At 44.6% G+C, this 23,478-nt stretch overlaps 1 protein-coding gene and 1 pseudogene across 1 annotated transcript in view; both read left to right on the top strand.

The window, feature by feature from the left end:
* The first annotated feature begins 547 nt into the window (after positions 1-547).
* LOC110492818 (voltage-dependent T-type calcium channel subunit alpha-1G-like) overlaps positions 548-23,478 on the top strand; it is a 230,248-nt gene continuing 207,317 nt past the window's right edge. The window contains 2 exon segments of the mRNA XM_090201677.1: positions 548-653; positions 21,671-21,804. Coding sequence (XP_090057803.1) covers positions 561-653; positions 21,671-21,804 — 227 coding nt within the window. The 5' untranslated portion in view covers positions 548-560.
* Positions 7,089-8,546, top strand: LOC149976539 (uncharacterized; annotated as a pseudogene).

The following is a 23,478-nucleotide window of genomic DNA, read 5'->3' as shown; positions in this document are numbered from 1 at the left end:
GTATATGATTCAAACAGCTGTATATGATTCAACCAACTGTATACGATTCAACCAGCTGTATACAATTCAACCAGCTGTATACAATTCAACCAGCTGTATATGATACAGCCAGCTGTATATGATTCAAAGAGCTGTATATGATTCAAACAGCTGTATATGATTCAACCAACTGTATACGATTCAACCAGCTGTATACAATTCAATCAGCTGTATACAACTAGCTGTATACGATTCAAAAAGCTGTATACGATTCAACTAGCTGTATATGATTCAAACAGCTGTATATGATTCAACCAACTGTATATGATTCAACCAGCTGTATATGATTCAACTAGCTGTGTATGATTCAAACAGCTGTATACGATTCAAACAGCTGTATATGATTCAACTAGCTGTGTATGATTCAAAAAGCTGTATATGATTCAAGAAGCTGTATATGATTCAAACAGCTGTATACGATTCAAACAGCTGTATATGATTCAAGCAGCTTTATACGATTTAAGCAGCTCTCCAATGTGTTCCTTAACTCCTGTGTCTCTACGTGGTTTGAGCGAGCCTCCATGCTGGTGATCCTGCTGAACTGTGTCACCCTGGGGATGTTCCAACCCTGTGAGGACCACACCTGTGAGTCAGAACGATGCAAGATCCTGGAGGTGCGTTCTTCATTTCTCCTTTTATCCCTCCCTCCCGCCATCTCTCTCTCTCTCTCTCTCTCTCTCCACATCCTCATATATCTTTCCCCCTCTCTCTCTCTCTCTCTCTTTCCCCCATCCTCATATCTCTTTCCCTCTCCCTCTCTCTCTCTCTCTCTCTCTCTCTCTCTCTCTCTCTCTCTCTCTCTCTCCCCCCTCATCCTCATATATCTTTCCCTCTCTCTCTCTCTCTCTCTCTCTCTCTCTCTCTCTCTCTCTCTCTCTCTCTCTCCATCCTCATATATCTTTCCCCCTTTCTCTTGCTCTCTCTCTCTCTCTATCTATCTCTCTCTGTCTCTCTGTCTCTCTCTTTCTCTCTCTCCCTCTGTCTCTCTCTCTCTCTCTGTCTCTCTCTCTCTCTCTCTCTTGCTCTCTCTCCCTCTGTCTCTCTCTCTCTCTTGCTCTCTCTCCCTCTGTCTCTCTCTCTATCTCTCGCTCTCTACATTTCCAAATGCTTTCCCCTTGATAACATTTTGCCCAAAAGCTCAACATGTTTTTAGTTTGTTTTAACTGGTCTGTCTGGAAACAGACAAAAGTCAATATATTTTGTTCACTGGTTCTGCCTGGATCAGAAAATAGCTCTATTTCTGAGTATTCCTGTCTCTGGTGTAGGAGTGGGAGAAAGGTGGGCTCACTCAAGGATAAGAGATCTGATTTAATTCACTGATATTCTCTTAGCTCTACTACAGATGAATGTACAGCCTACAGGTTAAACACCTGTTACACTCTCATTCCTTCTCCCTCGCTCTCTTTATCCATCTATATTTCATCCTCCCCGATCCTTCCCTCTCTCTCCTTCTCCCTCGCTCTCTTTATCCATCTCTATTTCATCCTCCCTCGATCCTTCCCTCTCTCTCCTTCTCCCTCGCTCTCTTTATCCATCTCTATTTCATCCTCCCTCGATCCTTCCCTCTCTCTCCTTCTCCCTCACTCTCTTTATCCATCTATATTTCATCCTCCCCGATCCTTCCCTCTCTCTCCTTCTCCCTCGCTCTCTTTATCCATCTCTATTTCATCCTCCCTCGATCCTTCCCTCTCTCTCCTTCTCCTTCGCTCTCTTTATCCATCTCTATTTCATCCTCCCCGATCCTTCCCTCTCTCTCCTTCTCCCACGCTCTCTTTATCCATTTCTATTTCATCCTCCCCCGATCCTTCCCTCTCTCTCCTTCTCCCTCGCTCTCTTTATCCATCTCTATTTCATCCTCCCCGATCCTTCCCTCTCTCTCCTTCTCCTTCGCTCTCTTTATCCATCTCTATTTCATCCTCCCTCGATCCTTCCCTCTCTCTCCTTCTCCCTCGCTCTCTTTATCCATCTCTATTTCATCCTCCCTCGATCCTTCCCTCTCTCTCCTTCTCCCTCGCTCTCTTTATCCATCTATATTTCATCCTCCCCTGATCCTTCCCTCTCTCTCCTTCTCCCTCGCTCTCTTTATCCATCTCTATTTCATCCTCCCCGATCCTTCCCTCTCTCTCCTTCTCCCTCGCTCTCTTTATCCATCTCTATTTCATCCACCCCGATCCTTCCCTCTCTCTCCTTCTCCCTCGCTCTCTTTATCCATCTCTATTTCATCCTCCCTCGATCCTTCCCTCTCTCTCCTTCTCCCTCGCTCTCTTTATCCATCTCTATTTCATCCTCCCTCGATCCTTCCCTCTCTCTCCTTCTCCCTCGCTCTCTTTATCCATCTCTATTTCATCCTCCCCGATCCTTCCCTCTCTCTCCTTCTCCCTCGCTCTCTTTATACATCTCTATTTCATCCACCCCGATCCTTCCCTCTCTCTCCTTCTCCCTCGCTCTCTTTATCCATCTCTATTTCATCCTCCCCCGATCCTTCCCTCTCTCTCCTTCTCCCTCGCTCTCTTTATCCATCTCTATTTCATCCTCCCCGATCCTTCCCTCTCTCTCCTTCTCCCTCGCTCTCTTTATCCATCTCTATTTCATCCACCCCGATCCTTCCCTCTCTCTCCTTCTCCCTCGCTCTCTTTATCCATCTCTATTTCATCCTCCCCGATCCTTCCCTCTCTCTCCTTCTCCCTCGCTCTCTTTATCCATCTCTATTTCATCCACCCCGATCCTTCCCTCTCTCTCCTTCTCCCTCGCTCTCTTTATCCATCTCTATTTCATCCTCCCCAATCCTTCCCTCTCTCTCCTTCTCCCTCGCTCTCTTTATCCATCTCTATTTCATCCTCCCCGATCCTTCCCTCTCTCTCCTTCTCCCTCGCTCTCTTTATCCATCTCTATTTCATCCTCCCCGATCCTTCCCTCTCTCTCCTTCTCCCTCGCTCTCTTTATCCATCTCTATTTCATCCACCCCGATTCTTCCCTCTCTCTCCTTCTCCCTCGCTCTCTTTATCCATCTCTATTTCATCCTCCCTCGATCCTTCCCTCTCTCTCCTTCTCCCTCGCTCTCTTTATCCATCTCTATTTCATCCTCCCCGATCCTTCCCTCTCTCTCCTTCTCCCTCGCTCTCTTTATCCATCTCTATTTCATCCTCCCCCGATCCTTCCCTCTCTCTCCTTCTCCCTCGCTCTCTTTATCCATCTCTATTTCATCCTCCCCGATTCTTCCCTCTCTCTCCTTCTCCTTCGCTCTCTTTATCCATCTCTATTTCATCCTCCCCGATCCTTCCCTCTCTCTCCTTCTCCCTCGCTCTCTTTATCCATCTCTATTTCATCCTCCCCCGATTCTTCCCTCTCTCTCCTTCTCCATCGCTTTCTTTATCCATCTCTATTTCATCCTCCCTCGATCCTTCCCTCTCTCTCCTTCTCCCTCGCTCTCTTTATCCATCTCTATTTCATCCTCCCCCGATCCTTCCCTCTCTCTCCTTCTCCCTCGCTCTCTTTATCCATCTCTATTTCATCCTCCCTCGATCCTTCCCTCTCTCTCCTTCTCCCTCGCTCTCTTTATCCATCTCTATTTCATCCTCCCTCGATCCTTCCCTCTCTCTCCTTCTCCCTCGCTCTCTTTATCCATCTCTATTTCATCCTCCCCCGATCCTTCCCTCTCTCTCCTTCTCCATCGCTCTCTTTATCCATCTCTATTTCATCCTCCCCGATCCTTCCCTCTCTCTCCTTCTCCATCACTCTCTTTATCCATCTCTATTTCATCCTCCCCGATCCTTCCCTCTCTCTCCTTCTCCCTCGCTCTCTTTATCCATCTCTATTTCATCCTCCCTCGATCCTTCCCTCTCTCTCCTTCTCCCTCGCTCTCTTTATCCATCTCTATTTCATCCTCCCCGATCCTTCCCTCTCTCTCCTTCTCCCTCGCTCTCTTTATCCATCTCTATTTCATCCTCCCTCGATCCTTCCCTCTCTCTCCTTCTCCCTCGCTCTCTTTATCCATCTCTATTTCATCCTCCCTCGATCCTTCCCTCTCTCTCCTTCTCCCTCGCTCTCTTTATCCATCTCTATTTCATCCTCCCCCGATCCTTCCCTCTCTCTCCTTCTCCCTCGCTCTCTTTATCCATCTCTATTTCATCCTCCCAGATCCTTCCCTCTCTCTCCTTCTCCCTCGCTCTCTTTATCCATCTCTATTTCATCCTCCCCGATCCTTCCCTCTCTCTCCTTCTCCCTCGCTCTCTTTATCCATCTCTATTTCATCCACCCCGATCCTTCCCTCTCTCTCCTTCTCCCTCGCTCTCTTTATCCATCTCTATTTCATCCTCCCTCGATCCTTCCCTCTCTCTCCTTCTCCCTCGCTCTCTTTATCCATCTCTATTTCATCCTCCCCGATCCTTCCCTCGCTCTCTTTATCCATCTCTATTTCATCCACCCCGATTCTTCCCTCTCTCTCCTTCTCCCTCGCTCTCTTTATCCATCTCTATTTCATCCTCCCTCGATCCTTCCCTCTCTCTCCTTCTCCCTCGCTCTCTTTATCCATCTCTATTTCATCCTCCCCGATCCTTCCCTCTCTCTCCTTCTCCCTCGCTCTCTTTATCCATCTCTATTTCATCCTCCCCCGATCCTTCCCTCTCTCTCCTTCTCCCTCGCTCTCTTTATCCATCTCTATTTCATCCTCCCCGAATCTTCCCTCTCTCTCCTTCTCCTTCGCTCTCTTTATCCATCTCTATTTCATCCTCCCCGATCCTTCCCTCTCTCTCCTTCTCCCTCGCTCTCTTTATCCATCTCTATTTCATCCTCCCCCGATTCTTCCCTCTCTCTCCTTCTCCATCGCTTTCTTTATCCATCTCTATTTCATCCTCCCTCGATCCTTCCCTCTCTCTCCTTCTCCCTCGCTCTCTTTATCCATCTCTATTTCATCCTCCCCCGATCCTTCCCTCTCTCCTTCTCTCACCCTCTCTGATATCAGACAGTGAGCAGCATATCATTCCCTTCACTGAGAGCCAATGTACTCCCCTCCCTTCATGGCCTCCTGAGCCAAGTCTACTGTGTGTGTGTGTGTGTGTGTGTGTGTGTGTGTGTGCGCGCGCGCGTGTGTGTGTGTGTGTGTGTGTGTGCGTGTTTAAACCCATCAGTATTGCTACATGAACTTAAAGAAAACACTAATGACCTGACTGAGCTTTTACAGATCAACATATTGAACTGCTACTCTGAGGTGTCAACATGTCCATTAGATTGGCTGGCTACTCGCCTCACACTGATGTTGGGCACACCTTCCGCTAGGAGCTTTCCCAGAGTGTTAAAGGGAAACAGCTTTTCACTGCAATACATCTGGACTGGTTTATTCGGTCGCAAATTCCCCTTTAATTAATAATTAAGAGTTAGGGCAAAACGTATTCTTTAAACATGGTTGAAATAAGAAATATGTGTCTGCGTTATTGAAACAAAAATTATGTGTATGTGTGTGTGTGTGTGTGTGTGTGTATGTGTGTGTGTGTGTCTGGTTGAAACAACGTAGATAACAACATTCCACCGGAATATTCACCTTATTAAAATAGAGCCACTATGTATGCTAATTCTGTCTGAATTAGATTATTCCAGGGTCAAATACTGTCAGCTAGCGTCTGTAGCTAGACACACACACACAAACACACACACAGGGGTGGACTGGCCATCTGGCATTTCGGGGCAAATGCCTAATGGGCTGGTTAATTTTTAGCATAGTGGGCTTGTCTAAATAGTTGTTTTTGTTGCATAAAATTATAATTATCTGGCTAATACTTGGGGCCTCAGGGCAAAAATGTGTGGCCTCAAGGAAAAAAGGACCTTTATGTTAGAAAATACATAAATATCTCTCCAAGTCAAACCTGAGAGGAGGAGAAACGCAACACTTTTACATCATCTTCCTGGGACAATAGACCGATACATAGAAAATTTAGACTTTAGCTTGGATGCTCACACACACACACACACACACACACACACACACACACATACACACACACATACACACACACACACACACACACACACACACACACACACACACCGAAGACCTTGATTTGCATCTCTTTCATCTACCAGACATCTGAGTGTGTGTGTGTGTGTGCATGCGTGCGTGCGTGCGTGCGTCTCCTCCCGTCTCCTTCTGATACATGAAGCCAAGATAGAGCCTTTCTTATGCTCCTTGCCTGGGGGAACTAAAACACTCACAATCACACACACTATGTAGTTCCCAGAAACCTGTCCTCCGCTGCAGTAACATCCAATCAGAAAATATGTCAGAACACATTCTACCTCCGGCAGTGTGTTCACTGTACAGTATCTCTCTCTGGGTGCATATCTGTGTGAGTGAACTTGTATTGGCAGTGGTGTGTGTGTGTGTGTGTGTGTGTGTGTGTGTGTGTGTGTGTCCTCTCTCTGTTTTATTGAATGTTATTTTAATACTACACCAAAGGCAGCATGATTGGAGGGGAAATAGAGAAATGAGTAGAGCGAGGGAGTAGAGAGAGAGTAGAGAGAGAGAGTAGAGAAAGAGGAGAGAGAGAGTAGACAGAGAAGAGAGAGAGTAGAGAGAGGGAGTAGAGAGAGAGTAGAGAGATGGAGTAGAGAGAGGGTAGAGAAAGAGGAGAGAGAGAGTAGACAGAGGAGAGAATAGAGAGAGGGGGTAGAGAGAGAGAGTTGAGAGTGGGTGTAGAGAGAGAGTAGAGAGAGAGGAGAGAGAGTAGAGAGAGAGTAGAGAGAGATGAGAGAGAGAGGAGAGAGAGAGGAGAGAGAGAGGAGAGAGAGGAGAGAGAGAGGAGAGAGAGAGGAGAGCGAGAGGAGAGAGAGAGGAGAGAGAGTAGAGAGAGAGGAGAGAGAGAGTAGAGAGAGAGGAGAGAGAGAGTAGACAGAGAGAAGAGTTTGGGGACTTAATACAACTACTTACATCAAACAACCAAACTAATGTTGAACATATCTTCAGTTTTTTTTTGAGAGGATATTGTTTCGTTCTTTTTGCTGGTTTGTGGGTGAAATTAAAGCTAGCTAACAACAGCAGCAGACAAACAAAGCTGATTGAAAGGTTGCAGCAGAACAGAGTAGCAGCAGAGCCCACAGGCTCCCTGTCCCCACTCCCCCTCAGCGCTGAGTCCTTTCTCTACCCTCCAGAGGCCAAAAATGACATAACGATGAAAGCTTTTGAACAGAAACTACTTAAGGGGAGGCCAGAAACCCTTTTCGAAGACCTCTACATAAATTGTGACGTGAGGAGTTTCATCTTTCTCACTGACCAGCCAAATGCATGGAGCTCAGCTTTCTGCTGTCACTACCCATCCATAAAGAAAGAGGGAACCTGTAATGGGTGGAAGCTGAAAGTCAAAGAGACAGATGACCATGACAGCACCTTGATAACAATCAACCTCTACAAGACTGGGACTGTCATGGTGCAAGGTAACCTTAGGCTGATTGAAACCGACTTTCAGACCATTAAGGAGAGAGCAGAGAGAGAGAATGACACCATGCCCTTTCACAAGGCAAACTCTACCAGCACCACCCACACCCCCACTCCCCCCACTCTCCCCTACCTAAAAGGGTACATGCAGCACCTCTCTTCCCATCATAGTGGAGGACTTGCCCCAGGAGGAGAGCAACCCCCTCAGTGCAGAGCAGGCTCCATGGCTGCCATGAGGGATGAGTTCACCAAACTGGAGGGGGAAGTGGTCCTGCTGAGGGAAAGCATGAGCAAACAGCCACCAGACAACCACACCTTAGAGGAGCTCCTAACCAAGGTGCGGACAGAGCAGGACAGCAGCCTTGCAACTCAGCTGAAAGAGGTTCAGCAAGAGAGAGACGGACTCAAGAGAGAGCTGGCTGATCTAACAAAGGAGGTGAGAGAGCTCCAAAAAGACAGGCAGAACATTAATAACGATCTGACCACACTAAGAGAGGAGCTGCAGGAGAGAAAGAGAACAGAGGACAGGCTGCAGGAGCAGCTAGATCACCACTCTATGACCTGCCCTCACACAGCAGAGGAGCCCAGATCAACCAGCCAGTCTTCCCCAGCCCTGCCTGCTGCACTTCTCCCTCCAGCCCACAGAACAGCCTCTCACTGACAGCGGCACCGGCACAGACCAGCCACACCCCAGCTCCAACACCCATCAGCCCCCCCTCTGCCCCCTCCAGTCCAGAAGAAACACTGGCTGACATCGTCCTGTTGATGGAATCAAATGGAAACTTTGTTCAGGAGAATATACTTTTCCCTGGACACAAAAGGAGAAAGGTGTGGTGCCCAACAGTGCAGAGTGCCATGGAGCTGCTTGATAAGGCCCATCTCGGGTCGCCAAGCCACATAATCATACATACCGGAAGCAACGACCTGCGTGCTCAGCAGGAGAGGGTGACGACTTCACTACGGGGAGTGATTGAGAGAGCCAGGCTCACATGTGATAGGTCGAGGGTCATGGTAAGATGAGCACAAGAACTCCACCATCCTCACACTACACCCAGCCAAGTGGCATGACACAAATTATACCTTAAATTATAAACAAATCATATATGCATTATGTTAATTGAAAAATCAAATTTGAATAGTTATTGTTGGATTGTGAGTGTTTATGTCATTTTGAGGATACAGAAAAAACGGTTCTGAAATGCTTTTACATGTTGGAATTTACAAGGTTCAAAGTTCTCTGCTTCTGGGCTAAAGAGCAGAAACCCAGACTTCCTGAAAGAAATTGATGATGTTGATATTGTAGTACTACAGGAAACATGGTGCAGAGGTGATGTTTCCACTGGCTGTCCACTAGGTTACGTATAGGGAGATAATCGTATCATCCACTAAATTAAAAGGAATCACACAGGGCAGAAACTCCGGGGGAATGCTAATATGGTATAAATCTGAAATAACGTATTCAATCGAATTGATCAAAACAGGATAATTCTTTATCTGGTTAAAAATCAACAAGGAGGCTATCTTGACAGATAAAAACATCTTCCTCTGTGCCACATACATTCCCCTCAGAGACTCTACTTCAATGACGACAGTTTCTCCATTCTAGAGGGGGAGATGAGTCACTTTCAGGCCCAAGGCAACATACTGGTCTGTGGAGACCTGAATGCTAGAACAGCAGAATAACTAAACACTATTAACAGTCATGGGGACAAACACCTACTGAGAAGCGACAACCTTTCTCTCCCCACATACCCGCCCAGAAACAAAGTGAGAAACTAAAACGGAGTACAGCTCGTGAAGCTCTTTCGGACACTGGGTCTGTGCATAGTCAATGGTAGGCTGAGAGGGGACTCTTTTGGTAGGTACACCTACAGCTCGTTCCTTGGCAGCAGCACTGTAGCACTACTTCCTCACCGACCTAAACCCAGAGTCTCTCAGAGCCTTCACAGTCAGCCCACTAACACCTCTCTCAGACCACAGTAAAATCACAGTGAATCTGAGAAGAGCAGAACCCAACCATGAAGCATCACGGCCCAATAAATGACATGGTACTAAACAGGCCTATAGATGGAGTGCAAACAGTACAGAAATCTACCAAAAAGCAATTAGTAGCCAAAAAATACAATCTCTCCTGGACAGCTTTTTAGCCTTAACATCTCCTACAGCAATAAAGGTGTAAATTTGGCCCTTTGGAACATAAACTTTATATTTGACAAATTGGCCTCCTTGGCTAATCTAAAGAAATATAATAGGAAACCAGAAAATGGTTTGAAAATGATTGCGAAAATCTAAGAAAGCTAATGAGAAATATATCTCATCAAAAACAGAGACCCAGACAACAAAAATATAGGCCTTCAATATGGGGAAACACTGAAGCAATACAAACACACCCTAAGAACAAAAAAGGAACAGCACATTAGAAATCAGCTGGATGGAACCTTATCATGAGGAATTGGCTATCCAAAATGGGGATATGTGGAGAAATCACTTTGCAAACCTCTAAAGCAAATATAGAAAGAGACCAGATCAAAAGGGTATACAAGAAATATTACAAATCCTTGAATCAGCAGTCAAAGACTGCCAGAATCCTGTGGATACCACACTTCTTGGACAAACTATGCACTCTCTAACCCAAAAAAGGCCTGTGGTGCTGATGTTATTTTAAATTAAATGATCAAATATACAGACCACAAATTCAAATTTGCTATACTCAAACTCTTCAACATTTTCCTCACTGCAGGTATTTCATCTAATCTATAAAGATGGAGACAAATTTGACCCACATACACTACCAGTCAAAGGTTTTAGAGCATCTACTCATTCAAGGGTTTCTCTTTATGTTTTACTATTTTCTAAAATGTAGAATAATAGTGAAGATATCAAATCTATAAAATAACACATACAGTATGGAATCATGTAGTAACCAAAAAACTGTTTAACAAATCAAAATATATTTAATTTTTAGTCTTTAAATAGCCACCCTTTGCCTTGATGCCAGCTTTGCACATTCTTGGCATTCTCTCAACCAGCTTCACCTGGAATGCTTTTCCAACTGTCTTGAAGTACTTGTTGGCTGATTTTCTTAGTTTCGTTGAGGTCGGGGGATTGTGGAGGCCAGGTCATCTGATGCAGCACTCCATCACTTTCCTTCTTGGTAAAATAGCCCTTACACAGCCTGGAGGTGTGTGGAAACAGCAGAGGGAGCACCCCCCTATCCACATTGATGGGACAGCAGTGGAGAAGGTGTACTCATCACTGACAAACTGAAATGGTCTACCCACACAGACAGTGTGGTGAAGAAGGCGCAACAGTGCAGTACAGGTGCATCAAAGCTGGGACCGAGAGACTGAAAAACAGCTTCTATCTCAAGGCCATCAGACTGTTAAACAGCCATCACTAGCACAGAGAGGCTGCTGCCTACATACAGACTTGATATCATTGGCCACTTTAATAAATGGAACACTGGTCACTTTAATAACGCCACTTTAATCATGTTTACATATCTTACATTACTGATCTCATATGTATATACTGTATTCTATACTATCTATTGCATCTTAGCCTATGGCGCTCTGTCATTGCTCATCCATATATTTATATTTATATATTCTTATTCCATTCCATTCCTTATTCCATTACGTATTTGTTTTGGAATTGTTAGATATTACTTGTTAGATATTGCTGCACTGTTGGAACTAGAAGCACAAGAGTTTTGCTACACTCGCAATAACATCTGCTAACCATGTGTATGTGACCAATAACATTTGTCCTGTTGAAATACAAATGATATTCCCACGAAGCCCAAACCAGATGGGATATCATATCACTGCATAATGTTGTGGTTGCCATGCTGCTTAAGTGTGCCTTGAATTCTAAGTAAATCACAGACACACCATAACACCTCCCCCTCCATGCTTTATGGTGGAAAATACATGTGGAGATCATCCGTTCACCTACACCGCATCTCACAAAGACACGGCGGTTGGAACCAAAAATCTCCAACTTGGACTCCAGACCAAAGGACAAATTTACACCAGTCTAATGTCCATTGTTTGCGTTTCTTGGCCCAATCAAGTCTCTTCTTCTTATTGGTGTCAAAACCTTTGACTGGTAGTGTAATTACAGAGGAATTTGCGTTAACAGGAACTTGGGGAAAATTCTCTGTAGTATCATAAATAGCAGACTACATCATTTCTTTGATGAACACAGCGTCCTGAGCAGAAGCCAGATTAGATTCTTTATCTTACAACAGACCACATTTACACCCCCCCCACACTCTAATTGACAAACAAGTAAACAAAAACAAAGGCACAATCTACTTGTAGACTTCAAGAAAGCATTTGATTCAATTTGGCACAAAGGTATTTTTATAAACTAATAGAAAGTGGTACTGGAGTGAAAACATATGATGTTATTAAATCATTGTACACTAAAAACAAATGTGCGGTTCAAATTGACACCAGGGAAACAGACTTCTTCTCTCAGAGACGTGGAGTGAAACAGGGCTGCCCAATAAGTCAGACACTATTTAACATCTACATTATTGAATTCGCAAAAAAACATTAGAAGAATCAGCAGCACCAGGTCTCACCCTACACAACACTGAAATCAAGTGTCTGCTGTACGCAGATGACCTGGTGCTGCTGTGTCCCACTAAGGAGGAGTTACAGCAGCATCTAGATCATCTGCACAGGTTCTTTCAGACCTGGGCTCTGACCGATAATCAAAAAAAAGAATATAATGATATTCCAAAATGGGTCCAGAAATCTGGATGACAAATATACATTCTATTTGGACACAGTTCTATTAGAACACACCAAAAACGACACGTATCTAGGACTAAATATCAGCAACACAGGTAGCTTTCACATGTCTGTGAATGAGCTGAGAGACAAAGCAAGAAGAGCATTCTATGCCATTAAAAAGATAATTAAAATTCCAATTAGAATCTGCTCTATATGGCAGCAAAGTATGGGATCCGCTCTCCGATAATGAATTTACCAAATGGAACAAACATCCAATCGAAATACTGCAGGCAGAGTTTTGCAAGACTGTATTGCAAGTGGAAAGGAAACCTCCAAATAAAGTATGTAGAGCAGAATTTGGCCAATACCCCCTCCTTACTAGAATAAACAGCCATCACATTTTACAACCATCTAAAAACAAGTGATCCCAAAATATTCCATCACACAGCTACAATGTCAAGAGATGAAACAAGAGAAGAGTCCCCTCAGCCAGCTGGTTCTGAGGCCCAACCCCATAGAGCCTCAGGACAGCAGTCAGCCAGCTGGTTCTGAGGCTCAGTTCACTAACTCAAACCAACCCCATAGAGCCTCAGGACAGCACTCAGAAAATCTGGCCCAACCAAATCATCACAAAACAAAAACAAAAATATATCACCTATTGGAAAGACACCACAAAAAAAATCTAAGTAAACTTCAGTGCTATTTGGCCCTAAACAGACAGTGCATGGTGGCAGACTATCTGACCTGAAAACTGAGGAAAACACTGACTAGGTACAGACTCAGTGAGCACAGTCTGGCTATAGAGACCAGTCGTCACAGACAAACCTGTCTGCCCAGAGAGGACAGGCTGTGTTTACTCTGCTCCAGGGGAGAGGTACAGACAGAGCTGCATTTCCTATTACACTGTGACAAATACTAAGATCTAAGAGAATATTTATTTCCCCAAATTATCATTCAGTACAAAGAATTTGAAACTATAAAATATCTCATATTTATTGGGTGAAAAGCCTAAATTTGCAGCTTTGGCAGCCAAATATGTGTCCTCCTGCCACAACATGAGGGACAGCCAGTGAAAAAGTGCAATGTAATGTCAATAATATTTCCCATCTTGGTTTGTTTTGGCTTTCGTACCATGTCATGGAAGTGCAAAATTACTCCATAGACACGGTACATTCGATAGGCAATGACTTGAAAAACTACAAAACTCAGATTTCAGAGTGTTTTCTATCCAAATCTACTAATGGTATGCATATTCTAGCTTTTAGGACTGAGTAGCAGGAAGTTTACTCTGGGCACCTTTTTATCCAAGCTACTCAATACTGCCCCCCAGTCCAAAATAAGTTAAGCAAGGGGCACCTCCAAGCAAGCGGCACCATGAAGACCAATGAGCTCTCCAAACAGGTCAGGGACAAAGTTGTGGAGAAGTACAGATCCGGGTTGGGTTTTTAAAAAATAACCAAAACTTGAAACATCCCACGGAGCACCATTAAATCCATTATTAAAAAAATGAGAGAATATGCCACCACAAGAAACTTGCCAAGAGAGGGCCGCCCACCAAAACTCAAGGACCAGGCAAGGAGGGCATTAAAACTAGTTAGGGATGGGCGGGACGCAAAGGTCTCAACTGGCCAATTGCCAGGGAAAATGCAGAGCGCCAGATTCAAATAAAATACTATAAAATTCAAACTTTCACAAAAGTGTACCCAGTTCCTAGTTGGCCTACTTCTTCATTGCATAAAGGAATAACCTCAACCAAATTCCAAAGACTGGTGACATCCAGTGGAAGCGGAAGGAACTGAAAACAGATCCCTAAGAAATATCCCTTGGCAATGACAAGACAGGGAACAGAGAGAGGCAAAAAAATAAAATTCTTAGTGGAATAGTGGTTTAAGGGGAACATTTAAATGTATTGGATTGGCCTAGTCAAAGCCTAGAACTCGATTCAATTGAGAATCTGTGGTACGACTTAAAGATTGATGTACACCAGTGGAACCCATCCAACTTGAAGGAGCTATAGCAGTTTTGCCTTGAAGAATGGGCAAAAATCCCATTGGCTGGATGTGCCAAGCTCATAGAGACATACCCCAAGAGACCTGTTGCTGTAATTGCTGCAAAAGATGGCTCTAAAAAGTATTGACTTTCGGGGGGGTGTCTGACAATACCCCGGACAGAGACAACCAGGCAGGATATAACCTCGCACACTTTATAACTTCACCCACTTTGCCAAAGCACAGCCCCCACACCACTATAGAGATATCAACAGACCGCCAACTTGCTACCCTGAGACAAGGCTGAAGCATAGCCCACGAAGATCTCCTCCACCGCACGAGTCTGAGGGGGTGCAAAACCCGAACATGAAGATCACGTCAGTGACTCAACCCACTCAAGTTGAGTATAGCAAAAAAAAGAGTTGCACGACGCACCCCTCCTAGGGACGGCATGGAAGAGCACTAGTAAGCCGGTGACTCAGCCCCTGTAATCGGGTCAGAGGCAGAGAATCCCAGTAGAGAGAGGGGACCCGGCCAGGAAGAGACAGCAAGGGATGTGATGTCTGTACAGATAGTCAGCATCCACTGAATCTAAGGCCAAGGTTATAGTCAAGGCAGGTCAGGATGAACCCGTTTCATTATCATCGACACTTATAGGGTCAATCGAACACAGGGGTCGGTGATCTAATCCAAATAGACAGGGGTAGGATGCTATAGTATAGTCATCCTTAGTGCAGGCCACTCAGATAGATAGAGAAAGAAAGTAAGTGTGTGTATGTTTGTGTGTGTGTGTGTTGTGTGTGTGTGTTTACATTCCTCCTCATACCATGAGTTTAGAGTCACTCGCACACAGTCATTGTTTGGGTTTATACTCAGACAATTGTAACCAAGGTGACGAAGCACCATAGATATAGAAGCACAGCAGTGCTATGCAGCACTGTGCCTTTAATGGAGAGAGATACTGCAGAGACATAATAAGAGTAATGCATCAGATGACCTCTTACAAATTGGGGTAGGGCCGGGTAGGGCCCTAATCTGTCCCTGCTCTGGATTGAGCACGGCTTCTCCATCTGTCGGAGGCACCGGGTGCCGGGAGCCATGGGCTCAAGTTATCCTGCCCCTCGCCCATCCTTAAAGGGTTCTCCGAATCCTGTGAAGCGTAGGAGTGGACGGATTTCCTAGTCCTTCTCGCCAGCCGTGATTTTGGGCAGCTCCATGGTAAGAAATGTCACTGTTCCTGGTTGCAAAAACAATGTCCCATCCAGGAGCGAGAGTAAATGAGAGAAAAAAAGGAGAGAAAAATAAGAGGGGAGTGTGTGAGCACTAGCCCTTGGTTTTTCCTGTGTGTGTGTGTGTGTGTGTGTGTGTGTGTGTGTGTGTGTGTGTGTGTGTGTGTGTGTGTGTGTGTGTGTGTGTGTGTGTGTGTCTATGTGTGAACAGGGAGTTAGGGAGGACATTGCATTCGCTCATCACCCACAGATACTGCTGCAGGTGTCTGTAAACTGCACTATTCTCCTGCACCTCTCCTGTAGATCTCCTGTATATCTCCTGCACCTCTCCGGTAGATCTCCTGCACTATTCTCCTGGAACATCTCCTGTAGATCTCCTGCACTATTCTCCTACACATCTCCTGTAGATCTCCTCCTGATCTCCTGCACTATTCTCCTGCACATCTCCTGTAAATCTCCTGCACTATTCTCCTGCACATCTCCTGTAGATCTCCTGCACTATTCTCCTGCACATCTCTTGTAGATCTCCTGTAGATCTCCTGCACATCTCCTGTAGATCTCCTGTATATCTCCTGCACCTCTTCTGTAGATCTCCTGCACTATTCTCCTACACATCTCCTGTAGATCTCCTCCTGATCTCCTGCACTATTCTCCTGCACATCTCCTGTAGATATCCTGCACTATTCTCCTGCACATCTCCTGTAGATCTCCTGCACATCTCCTGTAGATCTCCTGTAGATCTCCTACACTATTCTCCTGCACATCTCCTGTAGATCTCCTGTAGCTCTCCTACACTATTCTCCTACACATCTCCTGAAAATCTCCTGTAGATTTCCTGTAAATCTCCTACACTATTCTCCTGCACATCTAATGTAGATCTCCTGCACATCTCCTGTATATCTCCTGCTCATCTCCTGTAGATCTCCTGCATATCTCCTGTAAATCTCCTGTATATCTCCTGCACCTCTACTGTAGATCTCCTGCACTATTCTCCTACACATCTCCTGTAGATCTCCTCCTGATCTCCTGCACTATTCTCCTGCACATCTCCTGTAGATCTCCTGCACTATTCTCCTGCACATCTCCTGTAGATCTCCTGTACATCTCCTGTAGATCTCCTGTATATCTCCTGCACCTCTACTGTAGATCTCCTACACTATTCTCCTGCACATCTCCTGTAGATCTCATGTAGCTCTCCTACACTATTCTCCTACACATCTCCTGAAAATCTCCTGTAGATTTCCTGTAAATCTCCTACACTATTATCCTGCACATCTAATGTAGATCTCCTGCACATCTCCTGTATATCTCCTGCTCATCTCCTGTAGATCTCCTGCATATCTCCTGTAGAACTCCTCCTACACATCTCATGCACATCTCTATTTACATTCTAGCCCTATAGAGACTATAGTCATATGTGTTTGTCTATCCAGTGTGTTTACAGTCACTCAGACCTTTGGGATGCCTCAGGGCTCAGTTCTTTAGCAAATAGATTCCAGTTGGCTAGAAATCTCAGGCGTGTTTGTCACCCATAGGGCCGTGGGGTATGTTCTACCAGCCTTACAGAGGGAGTTTAACCAATGTAAAATAGATGAGTAATCATGCACAAGTGATGGGGAAGGAAGTGACCTCTTTAGAGGATAGTACAGGAGAGGGAGAGGTGAGGGAGAGGAGAGGAGAGGAGAGGAGAGGAGAGGAGAGGAGAGGAGAGGAGAGGAGAGGAGAGGAGAGGAGAGGAGAGGGGGAGGAGGAGAGGTGGAGGAGAGGAGAGGGGGAGGAGCGGTGGAGGAGAGGAGAGGGGGAAGAGAGAAAAGGAGAGGGGGAGGAGAGGAGAAGGAGAGGCGGAGGAGAGGAGAGGAGGAGGAGGAGAGGTGGAGGAGAGGAGAGGGGGAGGAGCGGTGGAGGAGAGGAGAGGGGGAAGAGAGAAAATGAGAGGGGGAGGAGAGGAGAAGGAGAGGCGGAGGAGAGGAGAGGGGGAAGAGAGAAAAGGAGAGGGGGAGGAGAGGAGAAGGAGAGGCAGAGGAGAGGAGAGGGGGAAGAGAGGTGGAGGAGAGGAGAGGGGGAGGAGAGGAGAGGGGGAAGAGAGAAAAGGAGAGGGGGAGGAGAGGAGAAGGAGAGGCGGAGGAGAGGAGAGGGGGAGGAGAGGAGAAGGAGAGGAGGAGAGGTAGAGGAGAGGAGATGAGGAGGAGGAGAGGTGGAGGAGAGGAGAGGGGGAGGAGCGGTGGAGGAGAGGAGAGGGGGAAGAGAGAAAATGAGAGGGGGAGGAGAGGAGAAGGAGAGGCAGAGGAGAGGAGAGGGGGAAGAGAGAAAAGGAGAGGGGGAAGAGAGAAAAGGAGAGGGGGAGGAGATATATTACCATCTGAATCATCTACTGTTTTACACTGAACTAGTATGCAGAAATAAGTATTTGCTTTTATTAAACACTTGTTTGTGTGAGGAGTCAGTATCTCCTTCCTCTTAATGTGTCTCTTCTGCACTACTTCTGTGAACTTTGAAGAGAGAGAGAGAGAGAGAGGAGAGATAGATAAAGCGGGAGAGACAGATAAAGAGAGACAGATAAATAGGGAGAGAGAGAGAGAGAGAGGAGAGAGAGAGACAGAGAGGGAGAGAGAGATGGATAAAGAGAGAGCGTGAGAGAGAGTAGAGATGGATAAAGAGAGAGAGGGAGAGAGAGAGAGTCACTTTATCTAGATAATCAAATAGGAGGTTTATTTGTCTATGTATTGACCAGTTCATTTTGTGATGTCCTATAGCAGTTGGTATCTACCACTGTGATCAACACAATCAACAACTACCATCATACTACAACAACTACCATCATACTACAACAACTACCATCATACTACAACAACTACCATCATACTACAACAACTGCCATCATACTACAACAACTACCATCATACTACAACAACTACCATCATACTACAACAACTACCATCATACTACAACAACTACCATCATACTACAACAACTACCATCATACTACAACAACTACCATCATACTACAACAACTACCATCATACTACAACAACTACCATCATACTACAACAACTACCATCATACTACAACAACTACCATCATACTACAACAACTACCATCATACTACAACAACTGCCATCATACTACAACAACTACCATCATACTACAACAACTACCATCATACTACAACAACTACCATCATACTACAACAACTACCATCATACTACAACAACTACCATCATACTACAACAACTACCATCATACTACAACAACTACCATCATACTACAACAACTACCATCATACTACAACAACTACCATCATACTACAACAACTGCCATCATACTACAACAACTACCATCATACTACAACAACTACCATCATACTACAACAACTACCATCATACTACAACAACTACCATCATACTACAACAACTACCATCATACTACAACAACTACCATCATACTACAACAACTACCATCATACTACAACAACTACCATCATACTACAACAACTACCATCATACTACAACAACTACCATCATACTACAACAACTGCCATCATACTACAACAACTACCATCATACTACAACAACTACCATCATACTACAACAACTACCATCATACTACAACAACTACCATCATACTACAACAACTACCATCATACTACAACAACTACCATCATACTACAACAACTACCATCATACTACAACAACTACCATCATACTACAACAACTACCATCATACTACAACAACTACCATCATACTACAACAACTACCATCATACTACAACAACTACCATCATACTACAACAACTGCCATCATACTACAACAACTACCATCATACTACAACAACTACCATCATACTACAACAACTACCATCATACTACAACAACTACCATCATACTACAACAACTACCATCATACTACAACAACTACCATCATACTACAACAACTACCATCATACTACAACAACTACCATCATACTACAACAACTACCATCATACTACAACAACTACCATCATACTACAACAACTACCATCATACTACAACAACTGCCATCATACTACAACAACTACCATCATACTACAACAACTACCATCATACTACAACAACTGCCATCATACTACAACAACTACCATCATACTACAACAACTACCATCATACTACAACAACTACCATCATACTACAACAACTACCATCATACTACAACAACTACCATCATACTACAACAAGTACCATCATACTACAACAACTACCATCATACTACAACAACTACCATCATACTACAACAACTACCATCATACTACAACAACTGCCATCATACTACAACAACTACCATCATACTACAACAACTACCATCATACTACAACAACTGCCATCATACTACAACAACTACCATCATACTACAACAACTACCATCATACTACAACAACTACCATCATACTACAACAACTACCATCATACTACAACAACTACCATCATACTACAACAACTGCCATCATACTACATCAACTACCATCATACTACAACAACTGCCATCATACTACAACAACTACCATCATACTACAACAACTACCATCATACTACAACAACTGCCATCATACTACAACAACTACCATCATACTACAACAACTACCATCATACTACAACAACTACCATCATACTACAACAACTACCATCATACTACAACAACTACCATCATACTACAACAACTGCCATCATACTACAACAACTACCATCATACTACAACAACTGCCATCATACTACAACAACTACCATCATACTACAACAACTACCATCATACTACAACAACTGCCATCATACTACAACAACTACCATCATACTACAACAACTACCATCATACTACAACAACTACCATCATACTACAACAACTACCATCATACTACAACAACTACCATCATACTACAACAACTGCCATCATACTACAACAACTACCATCATACTACAACAACTACCATCATACTACAACAACTACCATCATACTACAACAACTACCATCATACTACAACAACTACCATCATACTACAACAACTACCATCATACTACAACAACTACCATCATACTACAACAACTACCATCATACTACAACAACTACCATCATACTACAACAACTGCCATCATACTACAACAACTACCATCATACTACAACAACTGCCATCATACTACAACAACTACCATCATACTACAACAACTACCATCATACTACAACAACTACCATCATACTACAACAACTACCATCATACTACAACAACTACCATCATACTACAACAACTACCATCATACTACAACAACTACCATCATACTACAACAACTACCATCATACTACAACAACTACCATCATACTACAACAACTACCATCATACTACAACAACTACCATCATACTACAACAACTGCCAAATACCCTTTCTGTATTTCCAAAATCTAGGACCACTATACCAGGCGGTGTCAGAGGAAGGCCAGAAAGATTGTCAGACTCCAGTCACCGGGGCGGCAGGGTAGCCTAGTGGTTAGAGCGCTGGACTAGTAACCGGAAGGTTGTGAGTTCAAACCCCCGAGCTGACAAGGTACAAATCTGTCAGTTCAGGCCGTCATTGAAAATAAGAATTTGTTCTTAACTGACTTGCCTGGTTAAATAAAGGTAAAAAAAAAAAAAAACCCCAAGTCATAGACTGTTCTCTCTGCTACCGCACGGCAAACGGTACCAGAGCTCCAAGTCTAGGACCAAAAGGCTCCTTAACAGCTTCTACCCCGAAGCTATAAGACTGCTGAACAATTAATCAAATGGCCACCCGGACTATTTATATTGAACCCTCCTTGTTTTTTACGCTGCTGCTACTCGCTGTTCATTATCTATGCATAGTCACTTTACCCCTACCTACATGTACAAATTACCTGAATTACCTCGACTAACCTGTACCCCCGCACATTGACTCGGTACCCCTTGTATATAGCCTCGTTATTGTTATTTTGTGTTACTTTTTTCACTTTAGTTTATTTACTAAAACATTTTTAATCTCTTAATTTTTTAACTGCATTGTTGGTTAAGAGCTCGTAAGTAAACATTTCACTGTGAGGCACATGTGACAAATACAATGGGATTTGATTCGATTTCACTTTAAAATGTATTTATCTTATTTCATATTAAAGGAATGGGATGTGAATATCTTTAACTGTCTTGTCAACTATTGTATTGAGTTAATACAGTGATATTTACATTCGTATTGTCTTTGTCTCTCTCTGGATAGGATTTTGATGACTTTATCTTTGCGTTCTTTGCGGTGGAGATGGTCATCAAGATGGTGGCGCTGGGCATCTTCGGCAAGAAATGTTATCTAGGAGACACCTGGAACAGACTCGACTTCTTCATCGTGCTGGCCGGGTGAGTCGCACTCTCACACAGGGGCAGAGGGAGTCCGTAGCCAGAACATGCTGTGAATCACGACAACGACAGAGAGAGAGAGAGAGAGCCTACATACAGTCTGTCTGGATAACATGGGGCTTAGTGTGTGTGTGGGTGTGTATCCCTTTGTTTCACATTGTTGCAGTGTCTGCAAAATGCCAACCCTGTCTCCCTCACAAGAACCAAGGTAACGGGTTGTCGGGTACACACCCCCTGGCAACGGTTGCTAGTTCCGTTTAGGAGTGTTCGGAGGAAGTGTCTGTTTCTGAAAAATAAAGTAATTATAATCACTGCCAAAGAGCATTTCTCAGCACACTGTGTATCTGTGTATCTGTGTGTTTGTGTGTATGTGTGTGCATGTGTGTTAGCAGGTTTATAATGAAGTGCACACATCAGCTTGACTTCACTCAGTGTGTGATTGATCAGAATAAGTCAGTCTCGTGCCATTCATTGATTTAACGTTCATTTTACTAAGCTTCTCTTTTAGTATTTTCTTTGGCATCACAGTCTGTGAAGGCCATTGATGTGTTCAACTTCATATTATAAATGGTATAGGGGATGTAAAGGGAAGGTTGAAGGGTTAAGAAGGGTGAGGAGGGGGTGAGGGCTGAGGGCTGAGGAGGGAGTGAGGGCTGAGGGCTGAGGAGGGAGTGAGTGCTGAGGGCTGAGGAGGGAGTGAGGGCTGAGGAGGGAGTGAGGGCTGAGGGCTGAGGAGGGAGTGAGGGCTGAGGAGGGAGTGAGGGCTGAGGAGGGGGTGAGGGCTGAGGAGGGAGTGAGGGCTGAGGGCTGAGGAGGGGGTGAGGGCTGAGGGCTGAGGAGGGAGTGAGGGCTGAGGGCTGAGGAGGGAGTGAGGGCTGAAGAGGGGGTGAGGGCTGAGGGCTGAGGAGGGAGTGAGGGCTGAGGAGGAGGGTTGGAAGATGATTTGGGATGAAGGGGTTGATTAGGAGACAAAATAGTGTGAAAAGCAAGACGAGGATGTTAGAAAAAGAGAAGGATGCTACTTCTCTAGTTTAGTGCAGGGTGACAGAGGGCACTGGAGTGAGGCCAGCTCTCTCCACCTCTCTCCAGCCATCTCCACCTCTCTCCATCTCTCTCCCCCGCTCTCCTCCCTCTTCCTCTCTTTTCTCTTTTCCCTCCTCCTCAGATGAGTTTTGTAGGATCCCAAGTCAATAGTGTAGTGATTCTCAGGTAGTCTCAGACAGAGAGACACTTCCACACATCGACCTGTCACAGTTGGAGTAGAGGCTTTCCTCTGCTAAGGGGAGATACTACTGATAGATACTGAGGAGAGAAAGGTGGATGCGGAAGGAGGGAGGAGAAAGAGAGCAGGAGGGGGCACAATATCAACATGACATACAGCCACTATACATACATTACAATATGGCATAGTCATATGGTGAATACTAGACAGACACAATGATAACACTCTACATTAGGTTGTTAAAGGTTTCCTTGAAATAAAAAGGATATCATTGACCTCCTACCATAAATACAATCACTGATTGACAGCGAGCTGCATAGAGAGGGAGAAAAACAGGAAACAGAGAGAGAGGCAAGAGAGGAGCAAACCCAATCCGCATCACTACCCTTTCTCTCTCTCTCCCTCTCTCTCTCTCTCCCCTCCCTCCCTTTCTCTCTCTCTCTCACTCTCCC

This window comes from Oncorhynchus mykiss, chromosome 16 (genome assembly GCF_057628025.1).
Source record: "Oncorhynchus mykiss isolate SJ-2025 chromosome 16, ASM5762802v1, whole genome shotgun sequence".
NCBI lineage: Eukaryota > Metazoa > Chordata > Actinopteri > Salmoniformes > Salmonidae > Oncorhynchus > Oncorhynchus mykiss.
Note: the sequence above shows the minus strand (reverse complement) of the source record. Positions and strands in the feature narration are given on the sequence as shown.